Here is an 18,407-nt window from a genome sequence, read left to right on the forward strand (position 1 = left end):
GGGGTGGGCAAACTTTTTGGCTCGGGGGCCGCATTGACTTAAAATTTGACAGAAGGGCCAGGTCAGCACGAGCTATGGTACATTAAATAAAAACTGCATTTGTTGACAGTCCATATCAAACATCAACAGAACAAAAGCATGAAAGTACGGTATTAATATACTTTTTTTAAATGACAAAAGTGTTGTTGATGACCTATTTTAGCCTGTGCATCGCTGCAGATGGGTTGTGATCAGACCAGTAGAAGTAGAGCGATACAGAGGTACTTGGTGGTCGAAAAGATTGCCCCGCCCCCCCCCCCCCCCGTGTTCTGCAACTTCAAGTCAATGCGCCACCTGGCGGTGAAATGCCAAGTCCAATTGAAATGAATGCAATCATTCACATCGAACCTTAATTGTGGACCAACCTTCGGCGGGCCGGATTAAAAAGACCAACGGGCCAGATTCGGCCCGTGGGCCGTAGTTTGCTCACTACTGTTCTACACAGTTCTTTTTTTTCTGAGGTAAAAATGCCTTACTATACATGGTCGGGTTTTTGGGGGGTTAAAAATGCCTTACTATACAGTAAGGTGTTATTTTGCATGCGAAAAACACCTTTCTGTATATGGTCGTTTTTTTTGGGGGGGGCGAAAAACTCCTTACTATACATGGTTGTCTTTTTTCAGCTAAAACCGTCTCACTCTACCTGGTCGTTAAAAAACGCCTTACGATACACACAGTCACAAATGTTTAACCCAAATGTTTCAAGATGCTTTGTTTATAATGGCAACCCTGCCAGAAGGCTGACAGCGTCTTACGTGATTTGTGATTGGAAGGAGTGACCTGTGGGGTGGATCTCTCCAGGTCAGACGAGTTTCTCGTGTGGTCACTCACCTGAGAAAAGGCCACGTGCATGGTCGCCATCTTGCCGCACCTGTGCAACGCACTTGACGAATCCCCTCGTGCCCCGTCTCCAAATCACTCGCAGGGCAGACATGACATCCAGCAATCCAAGCCAATATTTTCTGCTTATTTATTTGCGCTTTGCACACTATCGCCACCTGGTGACCGGTCATCATGACTGCTTTGGCTTGCCGGAGAAATGGTTTATTACATTTTATCCAAAAATCACATGCCACAAAGTACGGTAACCGCTGCCTTGTCGCCATCTCCTGGCCAGTATGAGAGAATTGCTGCTGGTGTCCAAAATAAGTAGACTCAGCACTCTTCTCTTTTGGGACCTCACCCAACTCGCCTCACCTGAATCCTGGCGGAGATTTTGCACCACACTGTTGCCTTTCCCACATTGTGGACAGGTTTGAATAACGGGCTTATTTGTGTTAAGGGTGGGGGGGGGGGGGGGGTTGCAGTATAATATACTGTTTAATGATAACCAGTCATTATATACAAGTTTGGTTTGAGGGCTTTCAATAAAAGATAAATGAGATAAAGCAAAATACAATAATAATAATAATCATAATACTGATTGCGATAAGGAAAAAAACCCCTGCACGTCTATTAACAAATGGAACTGCAGACTCTTAAATCATTACGGCATATCATTTTGACGCTCCCATTGTAGACATACAATTTCGGAGTAAAATGTTTACATCTTCCACAGAGAATTTGTATGTACAAATATAAATATTCAGCTACGTCTATGCTTCATAAACGGCTAAAGTTGGGAGGAGGGGATGAACAAAGTAGACATACAAAGAATTGTAAGAAACCTGAGTCCATTTCTGAGGAAATGTGCAAATGAAAAATATTCCACCTGTCCTTCAACTGGAGGCTTCCACAACGTCCACGTGCCCCTCCAGAGAAGCTCAGCAGAGCCAGGAGGTGGGCACCCACTGAGGCTCTGTGTCCAGCTTCTCGATGAGTTTGCGCACTTCAAAGAAAGCCTCGTTTGGCGCAACGTTCACGACCGTGGCGTCAAAAACATGGCCAAAGTCCTGCTCCATCTCGCGAGCCTTCTCGATGACCTCCTTGAGCTCCTCCGGCTGTGCGAGACACAGAAGGTGAATTTGAGTTTGAAGATTTAATATCATGTCAATCGATCTTCATGTCATCTGCTTGAAAACTGACCGGGAGACTATTTCGTACCTTGGGTGTTTTTCTCTCACTAGCCAGCAGGGTGCGCAGTCTTTCTTGAGAAGGAGGCGCAATGAAAATGACGAAGGGCTTGAGGTTGGAGGACCTCAGGAGCTTCAATGACTGTCGAAGGGTCACAAAGTATTAGACAGTATTTCCTCCCATCATTATTTGATGGCATTTTCTACGAAGAAATGGCCTCAAAACTAGGGCCGGGAAAAAAGGCGACCAAATGGTTAAGCTTTTTTTTTTTTTCCTCTGCCCCGAGGCATTTCTGGGCTGTACAATCATGACCACTTTTATAGTCTATTAATACCCACTTTTGGTGGAAAGTTGACACGGCAGTGCAGGCAGTGAGGCCCCCCAACCCCACAGCGGCACGTCTGGTTGTAAAGGCCCCCACAGGAATTGTGTATGGCGGATGTGCTTCCTGATGCATCCTACTGAATTTGACACAGGCAGTACACCTATTTGGATGTTTTTTGACTGGGATTTGAACAGTGGGTCCCCCTACTGACAGCAATCCGCGGCACTGCTCAGTTGCAAGGTAAAGTGTTTTATCTTTAATTTACTCGCGTAATCGAAAGAATAATCGATTCTTAAGTGGTTCGTTTGTGACAGCCCTAACTCAAAACTCTGAAGTACTGCATCGGAAAGGCTGGCGCTACTTGTCGTGCGTGCGCCGCAGCTGGCCCCAAATTAGACTCGTCGATCGATATTCTGACATAGACAAGCATGCTATTGTACCCTGGTGTGGAGGCAGAGCAAGCAGATGCGTCCAGAGTTGACCACGTGTCGCACAGAGTCCGTGCTGGTTCCGTACAGGTTCTTCTCGTACTCCCCGGACTCGATGAACTTCCCCGCGGACAAGTCGGCCTCAAAGCCTTGTCGACTCACAAAGTGGTACTCGCGCCCATTTCGCTCGTGTATCCTCGGGCTTCTGGTCGTGTCTACATGACCGAAGAGTTGCAATGAAATCACAATCTGTTCGTCTCCTTTAAGTGAATTTTGGTAACTTACGTGGGACGGCGACGGCAAACTTGTCCGGTTCAACAGCAAGCAGCCTGCGGCGCAGCTCGTCGTGGCCGCTGTTTGTCGGAGCGATCAGAGCGATGGGACGTTTGCGGTTGGCAGGCTGGTGATAGAGAGACATCTCCTCATAGGTCAGGACTTCATCGGGTTCTGTGGAGATCGGAAGTTTTCATAGTCATGTTTGTGTGGCAGGAGAGGACCTAACTGATCCGGGTTTTGGGGGATTGTCTTTGAAATTTGAATCTGAGTGACTAAAAATACTGAAAGCACTTTCCTATGTGCACTTAGGCGCCTCAGACTGTGATTTTGGTGAAGGATTTTTTTTTTTTTTAAATCTGATCTCCCTTTTTAGTCAACTGTCCAACGACTATGAATGTAAATTAGTTGTATGCTAACTTTGGTGGGTATTGTACCAGTGTTCATCAATGTGGATTGCCCCTTAAAAAACAAATAAAATAAATAGAATGAAAACATGCCAGAGTATGCCACAATTTGATGGTAATTTAAAAGGAGCAAAGAGAGGATTTAGGGATTTGAATGAGGACCATTGTCGTTGCTTTTTGTCATGGGCTGGTTTGGCCACAGATCTGCTTCGTAGCTACAGTTGGGGACTCAAAAGCTCATGAGGCGAGTCGCTCGTGTTTGTCTGTGTGGCAAGGTGCGCACCACATGACATGGCAGGGTCCCTCCAAGTGATTTAAGCCCCCGCTGGGGAACCTTTTGGTGCCTCTGATCCCGTCTGTGAGGAGAAGACTAATCTGAGCCAAGCAGAGGCCGGGTCATGTGCGCCATCGCTAGAGGTGTTTTGTGACGCATCTAAGCAGACGACGTTTGACAGACAAGATAGTGAGAGTGGAGCGCGAAGGGAAGCGTGGTTATGAAAGACAGTCTTTTTCTTTTTACCGGTGTTTTTGCTCAGAGGAGATGTGCTTTTCTTCTTCGGTTTCTTGTTTTTCTTCACATACCAACGTTTCCCTGAAAAAGTAGCAGTTATTGCGATGGCAAAATCCTGCCTTGCCCATGTGTAACCTTCAAAGTGCAGAGCAACGCGATCTTCTTACCTTGTTGTTCCCTACTCCGGTCTGGTGGTGTTCTCTTCAAGGTCTCTCTCTGTTGCTGGAAACACTTCCCTGAAAAACACGACGACGTGACTGTTGTGCGTAAAGACACTTTGCTTTGTTTCAAACTCCGCCATTTTTGTTTTTCAGTTTGAGTTGGCCCACTTTCCATTTCCACTGCTTAAACTCCTTTTGTAGCAGGTACAGCCTTGGGCCAAAGAGTAATCTCAAATAATTCTCAGGTGTTTGATTTAATCTGCGGGATTTGCCAGACGAGTGGCGCTTGGCTCAGATAGTGCTGCTGCGTTGGTTGCCTGCCACAATATGTGGTTTGCATTTCCATACCACTGGTTGAACTGCACAAATATTCATTTTAATTCTGTAGCTGTCTGGCTGAATCCGCCCAACCTCCATTATTATTCCCTTAATTAAAAAACATGCCACCATGACTGTATCAACCAAAGACCCATGGTTCAAGCTGGTATTCCACTATATACTGCTACCAGATTCGACTGCACAATGATGACCCCTGCAACCAGGAAAAAAAACTCTTCAAGCGACTAGGGTAACATCATATTCACCCAAAGTCTTTTCCAAAAGTCTTACAGCTATGAGTGACGAAATACAAAAACACTAAGTTCAACTCTGTAACGAATCTGCACACACTTAGGTCCATTGCTGACCAGTTGGACACTAAAGAATTACAGTGATCTAGTTTTAACAAAAAGGCTCATTCAAATGCATCTGACCTATTTTCACTCCTCCTAGTCTAAAAATAAAATAAATAAAAACCCAGACTGTCAATGTTGACGTGACATAATGCGGCACAGCTCCCGTAAAGTGAAGACAACAGACAGTTATGACGGGTCTCACTTGAAATTGCCTGATAATGCTGAGATGATTAGCTATTTGTGCAGTCATGATTTTTTTTTTTTATGTCATACGAAGGAAATCAAAGTAAACAAAAAAGTATCCGTATTTAGGATCTGCCCAACCTGGAACGAGTCCCGCCAGCAACTGGTTTTCTTCATCTCCGTCCCTGTAGGCCTGCCACCAGTTGGGGTCGTCCTGGCTTATTACATGGAGAATATCTCCTTTCTGAAAAGCCAGGCCCAGCTCCCGACACGGCACAAAAGGGTCATCCGAGGGGTCGTAGTCAAAGTAAGCTCGTACGTGCATCTGTGGAACAGGGGGCGGAAGTGTTTTGACACGCGCTTTGCTGCCCTTGGCTACGTGTGTGCGTGCAGACAGGCCACGCAGGTCCACCTTAGAGACTTACCACGGTCTGTCTGTGTAGGGCAGGTTTAATCTGAGCGCTCGGGATGAGAAGGAAGGTCAAAGTGCCGTGCATTTGTTGCTGGCGGACAAGACGAGAAGAGATGAACGTCCATTAAAAAAAAACCACCATGAAGTCATCATTCACCTAAGTGCTCATGCAACAACTGTGAAAACAAACCTTGAGTGAGATGATGTTTACTCGCTGGATGTAACATGAGATCAACCCCACAAAATTCTGTCAACTATTACACTGATAGGATGAATCTGCGTTGAGTCTTCATTGACTGTGCATGCGTCTTGGGTACGATCACGAAGTTGATTCTCAGTTTATAATAATAATAATAATTGCAGCCAAAATGTCAAACAATTTCATACCTGAGCTTTTGGGATTCATTTTCAATGTTCTTATTTTGATTTTGCATAAAGAAGATTGTTTGGAAATTGTCATTTATTTTATGTCCTTATTTTCTTCCTTTTTTTGATCCTGCACTTAATAAATATACATTTAAAAAACGAATACTAAAACTAATAAAAACTAAAAACAAAGCATTTTCCCCCAAAAAATTAAAAACGGACAAACCTGCTCCTAAAACTAACTGAATTTTTAAAAAAAAAAGTAAAAACAAAATAAAAACTCATTTTTATGACAACGATTGCAACCCCAGTTCTCACCAATAAGTCGTGAACTTCATTGACGTGCTTCCCGCGAACGGACACGCCGTTGATCTCCAGGATCTCGTCCCCTTCGTTGAGCAGGCCGCTGCGCTCGGCGGTGCCGCCTTTCACTACGCGGCTCACCACCACGCTGTCCATGTCATTCCGCACAGTCGCACCCTAGAGGCAGACGCACGCACTGTTTATAATATTCAAGGGCGCAGGTGATTCCTCTGCAATGAAACCTTTTCACTCAAAAGCCACCGAGGTATTCCGTGTGGCTTAAGAGGTTACGCTCCATTTACGTTTTTCCCGCTGACTATTGCCTATTGAGTTGAACAATGAAGAACGTAGACGGCCTCTCACCAGCGGAGTGTCACGGGTCTTATGCAGCCGCACCATTTTAACAGTTTCCCCAAAATACTGGATCACGTTGTCCTCTGCCATTTCTTGCACAGCTAAGCTGTCATGTGCTTGCATCAGTGCCTGTGCGCACAAAGCAAAGAGTAAGGATGCATCTGTACGGTCGGATCACGCTTTTGCTGAAATGAGACAAACAAAATCCAGTGCCACATATCGGGACCGACCTGGATGGTGTCACAAGAAGGAGTCATGCCATTTGCCTTTACCCCAACTCCTCTCAGTTTTGCATTTTTTGGGGGACAGTGACAATTGTCGCTGGTTTCTCCCAGAAAATATGGGGATTTTGTAGGATGGGTACTTGGACTATGCATCCAAATTGCATTCGGGACAAGTTAACGCCAACAAAACTATTATGCAGTTGCATATGTTCCATGGTGAAAACCATGTGAGCACCAAAAATAGCCACATATTTCAAGTAAGTCCCCAAAGTCATGCTGAATGCACTGGAACTCTGCTCCACCTTCGCCTGTCAATCAAATACGTTCACACGTATGTTCAAATTGAGGGTGTCCGTGGCAGACTGGAGCACGTGTCCCGCCGTGTTTACTAAACAGTTAACAAATGACAAAGTTGACACGACAGCCTGTTTACTTTCGCTACACTCCACAACCGCAAGGGAACCCCTGGAGCAAAATCGCGAGCCACCAAGTCAACGGGTGTGAATCGGACACAAGGCACCTGACCTGGAGATGAGGATTGGTCAGCAGAGCCCTGAGCTCCAAGCCTTCTCTCTGTTGATTGGACTGGAGGATCTTCTGGACCTGAATACACGCAGCAACGGAAGTTCACATGAAGATCTAGCTGAAATTCCAAGGGAAGAGTACAAGTTTCCCCACGGCCCCCAATTTGAATCATTTCCTTGAATGTACCATTTGGTGAGAATAGCCGTTTTTTTCTGACGGGGGGAAAAAAAACCCTCAGTGGCGGTGAATGCGAGTAGGAATGCTTGTGACTGGCTTTAATAAAACTGTGCTTGTGGATGAAAAAAAATATCTGGGAATTGAGTCTTACAAAATGTCCTTGGTGTGTTGTTAGCAGTCCGCTGTGTCCATGACACAAATCAAGCTCACCGAGGTGACGCACTTCTCCCACCCTCCCACAGCCATGCCGCTCCTCCAAGCACACTACAGTAAGCCGCTGGAGTTTCTTTTTCCAGCCTGCTCCCCGCTGCACTGCGCGGCACCGTGCGGGTTTGCTAAGAGATTAGTTTAGCCAATGGCAGGGTCCACCGCGGCGCGACCACGGCTATTCGGGGTTGTTAAAACGCTTCGGGATCTGTGCCCGGTGTGCGCTCTCACACACGCCGGTTTACTGCGCACGCGGGAGGACTCCACGTTGCCATGTCTGACAGCAAAATAGACCGGCTCAGTCGGGTTGTTTCAAGGCAAGACTGGAATAGCGGCGGTGCTGCTTGGTGGCCTTTCAATGAACTTTACACACATCAAGGCTGCCTGTTTCATACGTGATAAAGGCTTATTCTACCCCCGCCCCCCTCCTCATTCTGATTACCGAGTTGACGCAACTCCAACGGTGGGCCTGTTTACCTAAGTAACAGCAAAGCGGGTTACAACGCCTGTCTCTGGTTCTGTGTGACAGGAAACAAACGCACGCTCAACTGTGCCCTGTGGACATAAGTCAATTACCGCCCGCTTTGCTTTCGGCTGAGTGAGTTGCGTTTGTGCACACGGCATACCTCTAGGCATAGCTCCTGCGCTTGCACCGTGAGGGGTGAGGTGGGGGTTACTCGGTTCATCTTTTGGGACACGACGGTGTAGATGCTGTAGGCGCACTTGAAGTCGTCGTTGGCGAGCAGCTGGAGCAGCAGCTCGGCATCCTGCTGGCTCTGAGCGTCGGTCACACATTGCTGCGCCCACTTGACGGCCTGCAGCAGCTCCTCCAGCTCTGATGGAGACGGACACACAGGACACGTGTTGCGCGGATGACGATTTTACCTGCGCTCCGATGTCATTCGGCTCTCTTCTCTTCTTTTATACACGGCGCACACTGGCAAGGTGATTAATAGCAGAGTGTGATTTAGGCTAATCGTGTTTCACCCTTGACTTGAGAGCGCAACTGGTGCTTCATTCAAACTGCTAATAAAAGAGTGAGCGCCTTAACAACCACTCAACTCACTGCTCAATCTTGAATCTTCATTTGACCAATGCATTCCGGCGCAATGTTCTTATAGGCATGCTCAGTTTGAATTTGAATGGAAGAAGGAACCTGAAAGCGGTTTGCTCATACAAAGAGCTCAGAATTTGCCATTCTTCCGCATTCATCTGTGAGCCCCTTTAAAGACCCCGAGATATCCATTTCTGTCAACCCACCGGCAAGAGGAACCTGGGAACGTGCATCTTTGGTAGCATTTTCCTTCCCCTCAAAGGTGGGATTGTCAACGCCCACTTTTAGGTTCTGCGCCAGCTTCTTGAGCCTCAGCGAAGCGTCTGGGTCGATGTCGTGCCTGCCCCGGCCGTCCTCTTCCCTCCTCTTTCTCAGCTCGTCCTGGTAGTGCTGGATTCTCTCCATCTGGGCGCTGCAGTGAACGGGCTGGACGAGGCAACTCTCGTCGCCGGGACAGTCCACCGCCCGCTCCCTGTGGCCAATAGCCTGGGCAGCGCCCTCCTGTACGTAACCGTTCATGTGGGACGTGATCATCACTGCCCCCCAGCATAAAGCTCAGACCACCTCAGTCTTGGCTGAACTCAGCTCAGCTGTAAAGAGGACGTGGTGCTGAGTCTCTCATCTGGGGCCATTTTACTCCAACAGGGGATGAAGATGATGGGGCAGACATTCATCCTGAAACGCATGCAAACATGAAGGTCGTATAAATACCCACATAAAGGCAGACTAGACCCGGAGCGTTCAATATTTAGTCTCACAAGAAGTTTATCAAAGAACACCATTATCAGGCTCTAGTTTGCTCAATTTTAATAGCGCTTTTCCTCCAATACATTCTTACCTTCTTGTTCTAATCAAGACTGTCAAAAGCCCTCATCAAGGCCCCAGTGATTCCTTCCCCAATACCCTGACATGCATCTTTAAATATGGTTTAGATATTTTTACATGTTAAAATAGCACACTCGCCTCTAATTGAAATTGCAAGCGGTCAGCTCCATAAGGCTTATTATAGCCTATTAAAGCATTTTTGTGCGGCTGTGTTTGGTTGTAGTACAGGCTATCTTGCAAGGTATCCTATCCTGCAGGTACATGCACCTTGACAACAAGGTCTATTTTTTTGCTTATGTCCAGTAGCCATTTATATCAGACTCCTGGCAGCCCTCCTCCTTTACTCCTGACTTGCCTCAGCTAATCACAATTGGCAGCACCCCAACCCCCCTCCCCACGCAATCTCTTGCTCCAAGCCCTGGAAGCATTTATCTCAGTTTAGACTGGCGGCTGACAAACAGCGGAGACTCGGAGAGGGCCATCTGTCGCCACAGCCTTAATTAATCCTTGGATATCTCAGCAGGCCGAGGTACCTGAACAGGAGAGTCAGTTATGTGTATAGGATAGAATAGGAGGTGAAATGATCAAATATGATCTAATCAAATGACCAAGATAAAGAATTCACACACACGCACCAAAAAAATAAATAAATAAAAAAGACCTGATACTCACTTGAAATTAACTTCTTTAATATGTGCAAGCATGAAAGGATGTCATGAACATGAGTAAGCATCCACTAAGAGGAAGACTGGTCCTCATTCATGGATCTTCCTCACACTTCATGCGCTGTCTCTCATTTTAACATCTTCTCGACGACCAAATCAGAGAACCCCAAATTTAGGGATGAGACTTAAAACTGTTTTTTTGTTTTAAATCAGACCCTTGATAGTCAATGTACATTTTGTACAGTTCTTCACCTATCATCAATCAAGGAGTACATTTGAGTCTTGAACTTAATTATTGTGGAACACTACCATGACAATACAGTATATTCATAGCCACGTTTGTGACTAAGTCCCGTCACATACTAGAGGGAAATAATGGACGTGCTTGTGTCATGTTACAATTGATAACGTAACTGATGAAAAGGTATGCGTTCTGCACTGTGATTGAGTGATACCGTAACCCTTAAGTGATGAAAAATTGCCGAGACGAGGTTAGCATAACATCTAAAGAGTCACTTTTATACATCGAACTGCGTGGTTAAACTAACTTGCTAACCGCTGATAGCTCTAAAGGTGGAAATGTTACTGTTAGTCGCTCTAACTGCTGCTTTGAGGAGATTAAAAAGACGTCACGTGCAACTATTTTGCGACTAACAAGCCGTTAAATGTCAGTTTTGGCAAGAATGGCTGCTTGAATTTAGTTTTCGAAGGAAGTTGGAGCAGGCTGGGTGACGTTGAGTAAAACGCCGCATTTGTAAGATTTTTGTCTTCCCTATAGTTTAAACGGTACAGATTAGCTAAGGACCAAAGTGCCGCTAACACCTAAATCAACTACGTAGCCTCGTCCCGTGAACCGTGGCGAATACTCACCACTGGAGTCCGTGAATACGGCTTAAAATGCCTCCGGCCGATCTTTTTTTTTTAATTCCACCGCTACTCGTTTTACCTCAAAAAAAGAAGAAAGAAATGGGGGGGGGGGGGTCACGGTAGAAGATCAGAACAATAGCAAACGTTTTCTCTGTTGGGGTCCCGGTGGTCCACGTCCAGCCTGTCGTAGTGAGAGTTGAGTTCAGGGACTCTTGAAGCCATTGAAGACTTGCACGAGGTGTTTTTATGCGGTCTCCCTTGGCAACACCGAGGAACCACAGCGCTACCCAGCGGTCACACGCGTCCTACGGAGTGTAACGGAGTGAGCCTCGGGACAAAAGTATCGGGACGCACGATAAATTTGTCTAGGTGTACCTTTGTGGATCAGCGGGCATGTGCATTTATTTTTGAGTCAGATAAGCGTCATGCTTTCTCAAGAGATTCACGCACGCACACGGTGGTCTCGGATATTCACGTGTGGAAAGGCCATGCCTTCTCCATCCGTAAGGAGGCAGCGTTGCCTCAGACTGACATCACATATCTTCAGGTAACCACGTTTGCAAGCTGAGCCGCGGTTGGTCGTTACCTGAGCCATGCGTAATTTTGCTGTCATTTTCAAATGACAGCAAGTGACAAAATATTTTTGATGGTGTTGACTGCACATGACAATCATACGCAAAATAGTCACCGTTTACTGCTGAAAACAAGCAAAATTTAGTTAAGTATCATTTTAATATGAAAGGGGGGGGGTTACAATAATTTATACATTTACAGAATATTTAGTTGGGTGTTCAGTTTCTCGAAAATAAATCAGTCACACCATGACCAAATGGTGTATTGAATTTATTTTATTTTGTGCGCTGGGTACACACAATCAAATCTGGATTTCGATGGGGTTTTTTTGTGGTCCACTTAAAAAAAAAAGTACATGGATCCAGATTTTATTTCGTGCAACTGCTGGATACTCAAGTAAATTCAACAAACTTACGTTTTTTTCCTCGGTGCAATCACTGGTTTTCATGCATTTTTTCAGATGCACGCTGTGAAGAACATGGCCTTTACTTGCTCTCGAACAAATGCCCTCTATTATCCATCACTTCTGATGGTAACATTTCAATAAATTGCAGTCCAATTTTGCTTTGAGGAAGAGCAAGTTCCCTTCTTACGACTGTATACGGTGAAAGAAATGTAGTTCTCTTATAGTGGTTTAAATATGATTAAAAAAGGAAACCCAACCTTTTTTTTACATAATGATCAAGGATTTTATTTTCGTAGTCTCTTCCATCAGTTTCAGCATCATTACAGAAAATGTTTATAGTACAGCGTTGTTCAATGTCTCCTCATTGCTTTGTAATAACTGCCTTAGGAGTGCTGGTCACATATCTGTACAATATGGTTCTATTTATTTTCTTTTTTCTGTACAATTTTGTGAAGTCGGTTAAAAAGGCTGTCAGCAATTAAAGAAGCTGCTTCTTCTCTTGCTTTTTTTTTCTTAAATAGTTGCTCAAATAAAATATATTTCCCCTCCCCCACCCCAAGCTGATCCCTGGGCAGGGGTTTGTAGTCAGGGTGGTGGGCAGGGCGGGAGCAAATGTTCCACCTGGTTACCGCAAACTTAAGGAAGCTTGGGCGCGCCCTGCACCCCACCCCTCTCTGACTCCCTCCCACACCCAGGCATTTGGCACGCGCACATAAACAAGACTCACGAGATAAACGACAAGCAAAGCTCTGTGAAGCCAATATGATGCATACTAACGAGAGAAAAAGTGTCACCTTGATGGGCGATCAAAAGCGAAAAAGACCTCGATGTGCCCCTCTTTTCCTCCGAACTGCAGCACCATGGGAAATCTGGAGTCTTCAGTATTTTTCTTCATTTTCAAAACTAAATAAATAAATTAAATTAAAATCAGGGTACGGGTATTTTTCCCACTAAAGATGAGAATTCTCCCTCCCAGTCCTGGCAGGCACCTACAGCTGTCTATTAAAATGCTACTGCTATAGATAAGGTCTAGCGTTGAACACACAAAGCAATTGCAATGAAAGGAACAAAGTTGCCTTAATAATGATGAGAAGAATAATCATAAGAATAATCATAATATATTACAGAATAAATCTCTTTATCATTAGATTTTTTTTCCTCCATTAAAAGTTGTATTTTCTCTTTCAAATACTATACTCTCCGTAAATTAAGTTTTTCTTATACAGTATATCTAGGCTGTGATCAAGATGTCGACTATATCTCAACGTTCTCCGAATCAACAAAAACTAGCTGTGCCGTTGCATATTACAGAATAGTCGATGATATGTGGACATGCACCGTGAACCGCCCGTGAACGACCCTCGCGAGAAACGACGGCGACCCTCCGCCCCCCGCCGCCACGACATCATAGCCGGCCGATGACCATGACGTCCACCACTTCCCCTTTGTGCAGCTCCACGTATTGCTCGGTTTTGGGAGGTAGCATCAGGAGTCCGTTGGCGCTGCGCATGCTCATCAGTCTGCTGCTCACCTGGTTCCCTGCAGGGAGCACAAGGGCGAGCAGCTTCAAATGAGAACAAAGGGCTACGCGGAAAAGTGCTCCCCACCATATTCTGCCGCAACCCATTTCCGGGACACTTTGGGTAAGGCGCATGTAGCATGCCTGAGGTGTAAGAGGGCTTCGTACGGCCCCTAAAATCGCGAAGGAGTTATTCCAATACATTAAACATATCAATATATTTACGCCACATTGTGACATAGTAAGGAACCACTCCTCTATTGAGAGGTGCCGATCCAGGTGGCATCTCGGCGAGGCACTCCGGGCATGTTTAAGTCAATGGGGGGGGGGGGGGGGGGGGGCCTCAAGGCACACCGAGACGGCGTGTCGTGCGGCTAGCCTCGGAACGCATCTGATGTTACCTGTGCTCTGGGCCCACGGCAGAGGTTCCTGGTGATGCCACGTCAGGATGCAGCGGTGGTATTCGGGGCGAGGATCCAATTTCACATCACAAGATAACTGCAATTGATCAGAGAAAGTGATTAGGTATTCTTTGAGACAAAAATGACACCATAACTTTTAGTTCAAACCCAAAACATGGCTGTGAATGTGCTGTCGCTCCACCCGCGCTTACCCTCGCTTTGATGATGGTCGGCCTTGGGTCCAAAATACCCTGCATCTTCCTCAAGGCAGGGATGACAAAAAGATTACAGGTGACGACAGCGGATACGGGGTTTCCTAGGACAGAAGCCCGCGTGGAAGGATGGATGGCGGATGGACAGAGAGAGGGAAGATAGATGAAGACCAACTCCTCGTAAAAGCGTAGTAAATCGCGTCTTTCTCTCAACTTCACACACTACCTGGGAGGGCAAAGATGAGTTTACGAGCACCGTCGATATCCAGCGTGGCAAAGGTGGTTGGGAGCCTGTAGGTGGAGGGAGGGGGTGGGGGTAGGAAAAAAAAAAAAAAACAGTTGACATTGATTCGTAGTTAGTAGTCATCCCGCGGCAGTCAAACATGTTGCAGAACCTGCTGGTTACCCTGGTTTCATGAAGACCCGACCAAAATGTATCTGAGCATGAAGATCTATATCCAGCACCTGCTTTAGGTAGTCCTGCAAATCAACATTTTAATTTAATTTTTTTTATGCTGCAGTACTTAATGTCTACCACAATGTGTCAGTGAAGCGCAGCATCAGCTTGGGGTTAATTGATACCTTCTCTCCCATGGATACTCCGCCTGAGGTGATAATGACATCAGCACGGCTGATGCCTTCGTTCAGAGCATTGAGAAGGTCATCGGGGCTGTGGGATGCACACAAACGCACCGACGGTGTTGAATAGCAACTCACTTAGCCGAATATGAAACCGTTGATGATATATATATATATGTATGTGAGATAGAGAGAGAGAGAGAGAGAGAGAAAAAAATGGAGGCATACTTGTCTCCCACAATGCCAAGATTGATGGTTGGGTAGCCATGTTCTTGGATGGTGGCCAGTAGGGTGGAGCGATTGCTGTCCCGGATCTTCCCAGGATGGAGGTCATCCTCTGGGTTCAGCAACTACATGAGAAGAAAAATACTGGATCCAGCCGTTCACAAGTGAGCAATTTATAAATGGGATTGTATTCCGCCACCGACTGTTGAATTTTGCAGTCAAAGCAGACAACGATGACTGTGCATAAACATGAGCATGGCACTGCCAAATTATTTCTTTCAGCAAAGGCTTTTTGGAAATCCAGACAATGTGAATTTATTACAGTGGATTGAGATATAATCCTCCAAAATGAAAATCTAATTCCTCATGACCTAACCTCATTTCCTGTCGACATGACCGCCACCACGGGAAATCTCTGCACCTCCACCTCCGTGACTCCCACGGTGGCCAGGAGGCCGATCTCAGAGGGGCCCATGTGGGTGCCCTTGGCCAGCACACACTCGCCACGCTTGATGTCGTGACCAATAGGCCTGATGGAACAGACAGGACGGAAAATGCCTTTGGAGGCTGATACGTAGATGCCGAATCCAGGACACAAAGGGGGTGGATGCAGAAGTCATTTGGAAAAATAGCACCAAAGATGATTTATGTTGGTTGGTGTTGTAGCCTGTTGCATAAGGGTTCATTTAGTCTCTTTTTGCAGATGGAAATCCAATTCCCGTAACTAACCTGATGTCCTGGCCTGGCCGAGCCTGGACTAGAATTCGTACTTCCAGTTCCTCGGTGCCCTGAAAGACAAACTAGTTGACAGAAGTATTTTATAACGACAGTCATATCTGCTGCTTTTCCACTGCACAGTCCCGGTTTAGCTCGGTTCTACTCCTCTATTTGGGGTGGACAGTTTTCAATTTGAATGAATGAATATTACTATTGTGCATATATCAGCATGTGTGCATTTTTGCCATTTCTAAAAAGATATGATTTGACCACGGGTGCTACAAGTAGCATCTGCTGCTAAGGCATCAATCTAACGACAAAATCTTAGTCAACTCCGTTCAGGCAGAGATTGACAATTCCCTTCCATTAGAGTAAAACTTACATCTTCGGACTCGCGGAGGAGCTCGGTGTCTTCCACCTGAACGACGGCGTCAGCCCCGCAGGGGATGGGAGCGCCGGTTGTCACCCTCATCACCTGGCCAGGCATCACGGTGTGGGTGGGCTGTACGGCGACACACACAGGGACATAGCAAGAGGACTCATCTTCACTGTGAGGTCATTTGAGTCAGTCCAAAGTTGACTCTCCGTCTTACCTTCAGTTAAATGTGAGAGATGCCCGTCAAAAATAAAGCAACACATGCTAGGAAGGTGTGAATTCTGAGGCAAGTATTCATAGAAATTGGATTGGATTAAACTTTATTGTCAAATGTACTGTATGTGAAACATACAGCACAGATGAAATTTCAATTGTGCTTAATAGCAGCACCGCTGCGTAACGGCTATTGTGCAATAAAATGACAAAATGTCTTCTTGGGTTGCAAAAGTCTGACTACTCCTTCCCGAGCAACTTGAGGTGACGGCCAAAAGTAGCTGATCTCACGTGCAGGCAAGGTGGGTGCTCCAGACATGAAAAGTGACGCAAGTGCTTCTTGAGTGCGGCTATGCCGAGCGTGCTGACCTGCTCGCCTGCTTGTGACTCTCCAATGATGAAGCGGTCGCCCGGGCCGTCGGCGGCTAAAAAAAGCAAGAAAAAAATATCCATCAAGAGTGTGCTGATGTGGGTCCACCAGTGTGGGAGGGGTCTAATTGAGTTGAGTCATTGTATTTCAGTGGGCTGCAAAAGGAACAATCAAGAGGACAGAGAATGCGAGTAGAGTGGATTATATCTCTTGTGCAAAGTAGAATTCGGTCATTTTTCGAGACTGTGCCATTCAACCTTGATTGTGGAATGACAAACAGTGTAATGATTGGTGTTTCGTTTATTTATGTAATAAGACATAAATCCAGTTTTGTTCCTTTTCTTGTCACCTTCCAAGCGCTAAAAATCAGTGCACATGAATGCCTTTGCAGGCCCTCAGGACGGAAACGCAAAACATAGAAAACCTGTGGCACTCTCTCGTCTCTACCAGCGAGCGCTGACAGCAGATGCATCGCACCATTTATTTATTTATTTTTTAAATATAAGACACGTGGAGCCAACAAGCTGCTTTTGGATCAAAACTTTGGGTCAAGTCGTCAATACAACGCACTGGGCACGATTGACCCAGCATTGCCTCAGTCCCTTTTTGGACCCAACATTGAGTAAGATTTTTCACCCAATTTGGCTACTTTTGGCCTAGCACTGTTGTGGATCATTCATTTCATCATTTCATGCAGGCGCCACAAAATTTGCATTTTGCAAAATGAGCAGGAATCAACTGCGTTACCTCTCACAGCATAGCCATCCTTGACAGAGGCAGGGAAGGGCGGCAGGTTGTCTTTGGCATAAACGTCCTGAGCGAGGACTCGACCCATCCCGTCTGCCAACGACAACAATCAAAACACAGCCCTTCCCTTGACATGACACCAGAGAAAAATGTGAAAATACTGCACATCTGGAATTATTGATTCCAATATTCTGCTACTGTACACACACATTTCAGAGAAAAAGGGACGTGCAAAGATAGGAAAAAAAAAGTGAAAAAAGGTGGAGGGGGGAGAACCAAATGCTGCTTTGCTGGGCTATATATGGACTGCATCTCATTTCTCTGAGCGGCTTTATGCAAATGAGGGTAGTAATATGAAGCTCTGATCACCGATACCAATGAGCACATGTACATACACATGACACTGCAGTTACTACCCACGTTTGTCATACACCACACGAGCTTTCATCACTGGGGATTTTCCCCTTTTTCCTTCAGTGGCGGGGCGGCCCGGCAGTCCAGTGGTTAGCACGTCGGCTTCACAGTGCAGAGGTACCGGGTTCAATTCCAGCTCCGGCCTCCCTGTGTGGAGTTTGCATGTTCTCCCCAGGCCTGCGTGGGTTTTCTCCGGGTGCTCCGGTTTCCTCCCACATTCCAAAAACATGCATGGCAGGCTGATTGGACGCTCTAAATTGTCCCTGGGTGTGAGTGTGGGCGTGAATGGTTGTTCGTCTCTGTGTGCCCTGCGATTGGCTGGCAACTGATTCAGGGTGTCCCCCGCCTACTGCCCGAAGACGGCTGGGATAGGCTCCAGCACCCCCCGCGACCCTAGTGAGGATCAAGCGGTTCGGAAAATGGATGGATGGATTTCCTTCAGTGGCGCAAATTCAACAGCAATTTTTTTTTTAAACCATGGCAAAGACATGGGAATGTAAATAGTATAGTTTTATTTATTTTTGGGGGGAGGGGGAAGACGGAGCAGTTAGGTGTCTGACACAATTTCAAGAAGCTTTTCGAATCAGCTTTTTGTTTATTGCTTCACAGCTGCCACCCAAGGGAAAAGCGGTTTCTTTTTGAACGGCGTTTGAGTGGGGTGC

General features: G+C 46.1%; 2 protein-coding genes across 14 annotated transcripts in view; both read right to left on the bottom strand.

The window, feature by feature from the left end:
* Nucleotides 1-995: 995 nt before the first annotated feature.
* LOC147187621 (protein PALS1-like) lies at nt 996-11,155 on the bottom strand. 3 transcript variants are annotated; one of them, XM_086100729.1, is made up of 15 exons: nt 10,997-11,145; nt 9,201-9,311; nt 8,843-9,137; nt 8,209-8,417; nt 7,199-7,276; nt 6,459-6,578; nt 6,111-6,272; nt 5,440-5,517; nt 5,156-5,339; nt 4,164-4,232; nt 4,006-4,077; nt 3,091-3,252; nt 2,818-3,020; nt 2,083-2,193; nt 996-1,979 (listed from the first exon to the last, which is right to left on the bottom strand). In XM_086100729.1, the coding sequence occupies exons 3-15, from the start codon at nt 9,039-9,041 to the stop codon at nt 1,803-1,805; spliced, it is 1,824 nt and encodes a 607-aa protein (XP_085956855.1). In that variant the 5' UTR covers nt 9,042-9,137; nt 9,201-9,311; nt 10,997-11,145; the 3' UTR covers nt 996-1,802. The 3 variants fall into 3 exon arrangements, with proteins under 3 accessions (XP_085956855.1, XP_085956854.1, XP_085956853.1); XM_086100728.1 differs by having other exon boundaries at nt 8,843-9,311; nt 11,138-11,155; XM_086100727.1 differs by having other exon boundaries at nt 8,843-9,311.
* Nucleotides 11,156-12,230: 1,075 nt separating this feature from the next.
* The window catches only part of gphnb (gephyrin b), a 52,150-nt gene continuing 45,973 nt past the window's right edge, over nt 12,231-18,407 (bottom strand). For 5 of the 11 annotated variants that reach the window (XM_086099951.1, XM_086099949.1, XM_086099950.1 and 2 more), the window contains 12 exons: nt 17,332-17,424; nt 16,584-16,639; nt 16,008-16,127; nt 15,638-15,708; nt 15,285-15,438; nt 14,912-15,033; nt 14,687-14,774; nt 14,511-14,584; nt 14,328-14,395; nt 14,105-14,208; nt 13,893-13,989; nt 12,231-13,511 (listed from right to left, as the gene is read on the bottom strand). In XM_086099951.1, the coding sequence (XP_085956077.1) occupies nt 13,378-13,511; nt 13,893-13,989; nt 14,105-14,208; nt 14,328-14,395; nt 14,511-14,584; nt 14,687-14,774; nt 14,912-15,033; nt 15,285-15,438; nt 15,638-15,708; nt 16,008-16,127; nt 16,584-16,639; nt 17,332-17,424 (1,181 nt within the window). In that variant the 3' untranslated portion in view covers nt 12,231-13,377. Of the gene's footprint in view, nt 13,512-13,892; nt 13,990-14,104; nt 14,209-14,327; nt 14,396-14,499; nt 14,585-14,686; nt 14,775-14,911; nt 15,034-15,284; nt 15,439-15,637; nt 15,709-16,007; nt 16,128-16,583; nt 16,640-17,331; nt 17,425-18,407 lie in introns of those variants that run through there. The other 6 variants (XM_086099953.1, XM_086099948.1, XM_086099947.1 and 3 more) reach the window with 5 other exon arrangements.

The sequence above is a fragment of the Hippocampus guttulatus genome, chromosome 20 (assembly GCF_054856545.1).
Source record: "Hippocampus guttulatus isolate MCC_2025c chromosome 20, RoL_Hgut_1.0, whole genome shotgun sequence".
Lineage (NCBI taxonomy): Eukaryota > Metazoa > Chordata > Actinopteri > Syngnathiformes > Syngnathidae > Hippocampus > Hippocampus guttulatus.